Below are 5,637 nucleotides of genomic sequence, written 5' to 3' on the forward strand. Positions count from 1 at the left end.
GCGTTTAGGGCTCTTGTACATAGGGTCGCTATGAATCACAAGAGACTCGATGGCACATAACAGCACAACAATGAAGTAACTGACTCTCAACGAGATGGGTGGACACAGCGACTGTCACAAGGGCATCTCGTGTAGCAAAGACGAAGGGGATGGCACAGGATAGGGCAGGGTTCAGATCTATCTACGGTTGCAGAAGGTCACTGTGTATTTGATGGCACCTGACAACACCACCACCAAGTAATTGAAAATACCATGGCCCGGATCAGGTGCACCTTGGTCCTCAAACTAAACTAAATCAAGGAGAGGCTCGATTTCACAGCCCAGGTGCTTTGCATCTGATATTGGCTCTACCAGGAAGCCCTTTTCTCCAGCGGCTCCGGCCCCCTTCTCCCCAGCCTGCTGACCTGGCCAAAGAACAACTGCGTGGAGGCAGTGAGACTGCCCGGACCGCGGCGCTGGTTTCCTTCCAGGATGTGCGACATGGGGGTCAGGTCGTGGTGAAGAACAAAAGGTCCTGCCAAGTACAAGGTCAGTCAATGCTGAGGTGCCCTTGGCAGCAGCTGTCAGGGCGAGCAGCAGGCATGCCATGGCCTCTCACCTAGCTCCTTGGCACAGAAGTTGCGGGCGGTGGTGGTACCATGGTGAAAGAGGCCGTCACCCGAAGGAATATTCACATAGTAGATGTGCGCGGAGGCCTTGGCCTTGTCATACCTGCTGGAGAGATGGGAGCCACCAGGCTGGGCAGGCGGGAGGGCTCAGAGGTGGAGCCTGTGGCTGGGCTGAAATGGACTGGGTGGAGCCAGAGTGATGCTGGAGGTGGGTAGAGGCGGGGCTTGGCGAGGGGCGTGGTCCAAAGGGAGGGGCAATGCCCGGAGGATACTGTTTGACAAAGGGGCGTGGCCGGATGGGAGGGCGGGGCCAAGGTGCTGCTAGCAATTGGGGAGTGAAAGCAGGGAGAGCTGGAGGTGAGCAGAGGCGGGGCTAAAGAGGAGGGCGTGGCCTAAAGGAGGGGAGGTGCCCAGAGGATCATACTTGGTAAGGGGGCGTGGCCGGTGGGGGCGGGGCCAAGGTTAGAGAGTGAAACCAGAGAGGAAGGGGCACAGTCAGGGTGGAGCTGGAAGTGGGAGTGACTGGAACCTGTGGAAGGGCGGAGCCAGTGTGATGCTGGCGGTGAGTGGGCGGAGCCTGAGAGGAGGTGTGGAGCCACGTTGTGCTAAGATGCCAGGAGTGAAGCCTGGTTAGAGGCGTCTGAGGGTGATCTGGTAGAGTTGGCTCACTATTCAGAGGGTGGTGCCAGAGTCTGACAAAGGTTAGATTTTGGTTAAGGGCCACGCCACTCTTTCCCATAGGAAGACAAGGGTCCCTTTTGTACCTGTCTTCAGGCAAACCCTGAGGCCGGTAGGCTTGCTTCTGCTCGGAGCACAAAGGCCTGTAGCCAATCTTGCAGTCCCCCAGTTCCACACTAGAGGAGGCCTGCAGATAAGTAGGGCTGGGATGGCCACCACAGCCAGCAGCTGCCCTCCCCAGCAGTCCAGTCCGGCCTCAATTTACCCTCTTACACATCAAGGCGGGAGCCCCCGGCAAGGCCTGGAACTGTTTCTGGTAGGAGGTGCCATCGCCCTGACTCCTGAGATCTCCTTTGAGGACATTGAAGCCCCCTGGGGAGTGGGGAAGATGGGAGAAGGAAAGTTTGAATTGGACCTGCTCAGACCCCAAAGGGAAACTAGGCAGTTCTGACCCAGTTTAGCCCTGAGGACCACCTAGAAGACCCCCAAACAACAGTAACGACAATAAAATGACGAGGTGCAGAAGGAGCTGGGTATTAAAGGCTTTCTCAGTTCATCCTTGAGGCCACAGCCATTTCCTCCGTAGGACAACCTTTCTAATGCTCAGTGAAATGAAGTGATTTGCCAGAAATCACATTAAGTTAGGAGATAGAACTAAGAGTCACATCTGGGACACCTGCTGGTGACACTGGACAGAAAAGCCCTGGAATCACAGAACTGTAAAACCACCCGCAACATGGCTAGCCTTTGCTGAGGGCTTATTCTCCTCCAGTGAGCTCTGGTGGCTTTAATGGTTAAGAAGGTGCGCTGTCAACACAAAGGAACGTGGTTCAGACCTGCTCGGCAGGAAAAGATGAACGCTCTCCTTCCACGTAATGGATTGCCTCTGAAAACGTGCTGGACCATCCGCTATGAATCGGTTCCAACTTGATGGTACACAATGACAGCAACACCACTTTCTTCTCTGGCCATTTCAGCGTCACCAGCTCCTCCAGGGTGAGTCTCGTTATTGAACTAATTTTGCAGATTAGGAAACTGAGGCCCAGAGGGGCCAACTTGCTTGGCTCACATGGCCACAACAGTGGCAGGGTCAGGCAGAAGTGCTTAGCAGATGTGTCTGACCACAGTATTGAAACGTTGTATTTTCCCAAGGACTGTCAACTCCTGACACATGACCAAAGTATGTGAGGCAGTTTCCTCATACTTTCTAGGGAAAGGTGGTTAATAGCAAATAAGACCATTTGTGACACACTTTAGCCCATTGCCACAGTCACTGTGTCAACCTATCTTGTGGAGGGTTTCCTCTCTTCTATTCACCCTCTACCTTTCCAAGCCTTTTCCAAGGACTGGTCCATCCTAACAGCAAGCCCAACATATATGAGATGAAGTTCCCTCATCCTTGCTTCCAAGAAGCACTCTGGTTTCACTTTCTCCAAGACAGACCTCTTTGTTCCCTTGGCAGACCTCCAACAACACAACTCAAAGACATTGGTTCTTCTTCTGCTGTCCTTAGTCACTGTCCAGCTTTCAGATGCATAGCAAGCAAGTGAAACGAACATGGCTTGGAGCAGATGCACCTTAGTCTTTAAGCTGACATCATTGCCCTTTAGTACTTTGGAGGAAAAAGGTTAGCGAAATAGAGGAAGCCCCTCAACGAGATGGACTGACACAGTGACTCCAAGTATGAACTTGGACATGGTGGAAGCAGTGAGGATGTCAGAGAAGAGGGCAAAGTTCCCATCTATAGTTCATGGGGTCACTCGGCCCTTAACAACAATATTGACGTTTGGCTGGTGGGGGTGGGCGATTTGTGCAAAGCAGGATGTTGAGCAGCATTCCTGGCCTCCCACCCCATTCCAGGCACCACTGCGCTTTCAGCCATGACAACCGAAATATCACCAAGCATTCCCATCCGAGCCAAATCCCCTTATCTCCCGCTTTGAAATCGTCAGGCAAACCTCCCCAGGCCCCGGCGCGCGCTCACCGAAGTGGCAGCAGGGAGCGCGCGGCTGGCGGCAGGCGCCGCGCGAGGGGAAGTGCTCTTGGTGCGTGGTGGGCGGGATACCCAGCTTGGCGCGATCGCCGGATGGCACCGAGTCGCCCGCAAAGAACAGGCGCGCCCCGTGAATCCGCTCGCTGGTGCGCGCAGGCAGCTCGGGCCAGGTGTAGGCCGCGCGCGCCTCCGAGAAGCTGGCGCCGTCGTGCGCGTCCGCGTACATGCGCAGGCTGGAGATCTGCACGGCCAGAGCGCGCTCCCGCGCCACGGCCCTAACCGGCGTGCGCGTGGGCGGGAGCGGCCGGAAGGCGCGGTGCGCCTCGGAGAAGCACTGCTGGGGCGCCCAGTGCGCGTCCGGCAGGAAGCAGGTGGCGTACGGCGGCCGGCTGCAGGGCGACGTGCGCGTGGCGCCCGGGTAGCTCGGGAAGTCCCGCTGCGTCGTGGACTGCATGGTGCCCTCGTGCAGCCGCGAGTCAGGCCCCAGCGCGAAGTGTGAGGCCTTGAGAAAGTCCTGCAGGGGCATCGGGTTCGGCAGGCACACAGCCGCGGCCATCGCTGGATGTCACCTGCGAGGGGATGGAGACGCAAAGCTAAGCCATTGCCCGCTGAGAACACTACTTCTTCCCTGGGGTCCTGCGCTGGGCTGGGGTGCAGACATCCTTAGGAAAGGGCCAGGGTCCTTACCCCCAGGGAAAGCAATCTTAATAACCATCCAGTTCGTGCCCACTGTTTGCCAGACACCAATCTAGGTCCTTGGAGAGTCATCAATTAACAAAACGGATCAAGTTCGTTGTTTAGTACCGTCAAGTCAGAACCTACTCATAGCTGACCCTCCAGCAGGTTTTTAGAGAAAGACTGTGAACAATCTGTGAAATGCAGACAACACAACCTTGCTGAAACTGAGGAGGACCTGAAGCGCTTGCTGCAGAAGGCCAAGCAAGGACTGTAGCCTTCAATAAAGATTGAAGCTCAGCATAAAAAAAAATGCTCACCACTGGGCCAATTGGCAGCATCATGATAGATGGGGAAGAGATTGAAGTTGTTAACACTTGGCTCCACAGTCAACACTCTTGGCACCAACGGTCAGGAAACCAAAAGATGAATTGCACTGGGGAAAATCTGCTGTCAGGGACCTCTCTAGAGCACTGAGAAGCAACGATGTCAGTCTGGAGACTAATATGTGCCTGATTCAGGCCATGGTCTTTGTAATTACTTGGTATGCATCAGAGAGCTGGACAATGACTAAGGATGACAGAAGAAGAATCGATGTCTTTGAGTTGTGGTGCTGGAGAAGAGCATACTATGGACCACCAAGAAAACAGGTCTGCCTTGGAGAGGGTGAAACCGAGTTTCTCCTTGGAGGATAGGATTTTGAAACTTTGTTCAATATTCTTTGGGCATATTGGCAGTAGGGACCGGTCTTTGGTGAAGGACATCATGCTTGGAAGGGTGGAGGGACAGCGCAGGAGAGGTTAGATAGATTGACATAGTAACTGGGATAATGGGGGTTGGTGTGTTAGAGTCAATGAGACTGACTCAGGATAGGACAGGCTTCAGAGCTATTGTACACAGGGTCACTATGAGTGGCAGGTGACTTGATGGCACATAACAACAACAAATGGCATGGGGAAGAGATTTTCCCTTGGGGCAGCTGGTGGATTGGAACCAGGTGGCTTTGGGTTGGCAGTGCAACTTCTTACCACTGTTGTTGTTATGTGCCGTCGAGTCGCTTGTGACTCCTAGCGACCCTATGTACAACAGCTCTAAACTACTACTAAGCCAGCAAAATCCCTGCCTTTGTAAAGGTTGTTGTTGTTATATGCCATCAAGTTGCCTGCAACTCACAGCGACCGCTATGTACAACAGCACTAAACCCTGCCCTATCCTGTGCCAATCTCACTGTCTCCAATACACCTACCCCCATCTCATCGAGGGTCTTCCTCTCCTTTGCTGTCCCTCCACCCTCCCAAGCGTGACGTCCCTCTCCAAGGACCGGTCCCTCTTTGCAACATATCCAAAGTATGTCAGACAAAACTTCAGAATTCTTGCCTCCAAGGAGCAGCCTGGCTCCACCTTCTCCAGGACAAACCTATACGTTCTTTTTAGCATTCCAAGGTATGTTTAATACTCTTCTCCAGCACCACAGCTCAAAGGCATCAATTCTCCTTCTATCATCCCTAGTCATTGTCCAGCTCTCTGATGCATAGCAAGTGATTGCAAAGACCATGGCATGTATCAAGTACACCTTAGTCTCCAGACTGACATTGTTGCTCTTCAGTACTTTAGAGAGATCTCTAACCACAGACTTTCCCATCGCAATACTTTTAATTTCTTCGCTGATGGTGCCAAAAGTGT

At 53.6% G+C, this 5,637-nt stretch overlaps 1 protein-coding gene across 1 annotated transcript in view; it reads right to left on the reverse strand.

The window, feature by feature from the left end:
* LOC102853191 (chromosome unknown open reading frame, human C19orf45) overlaps positions 1 to 3,805 on the reverse strand; it is a 6,280-nt gene extending 2,475 nt beyond the window's left edge. The window contains exons 1-5 of the mRNA XM_006902675.1: positions 3,271 to 3,805; positions 1,552 to 1,658; positions 1,373 to 1,473; positions 599 to 711; positions 405 to 514 (exon numbers count right to left, since the gene is read on the reverse strand). Coding sequence (XP_006902737.1) covers positions 405 to 514; positions 599 to 711; positions 1,373 to 1,473; positions 1,552 to 1,658; positions 3,271 to 3,805 — 966 coding nt within the window. The remainder of the gene's footprint in view (positions 1 to 404; positions 515 to 598; positions 712 to 1,372; positions 1,474 to 1,551; positions 1,659 to 3,270) is intronic.
* Positions 3,806 to 5,637: the final 1,832 nt, after the last annotated feature.

The sequence above is a fragment of the Elephantulus edwardii genome, unplaced genomic scaffold (assembly GCF_000299155.1).
Source record: "Elephantulus edwardii isolate Elephantulus edwardi_28Jun2011 unplaced genomic scaffold, EleEdw1.0 scaffold00438, whole genome shotgun sequence".
In the NCBI taxonomy this organism is placed as follows: Eukaryota; Metazoa; Chordata; class Mammalia; order Macroscelidea; family Macroscelididae; genus Elephantulus; species Elephantulus edwardii.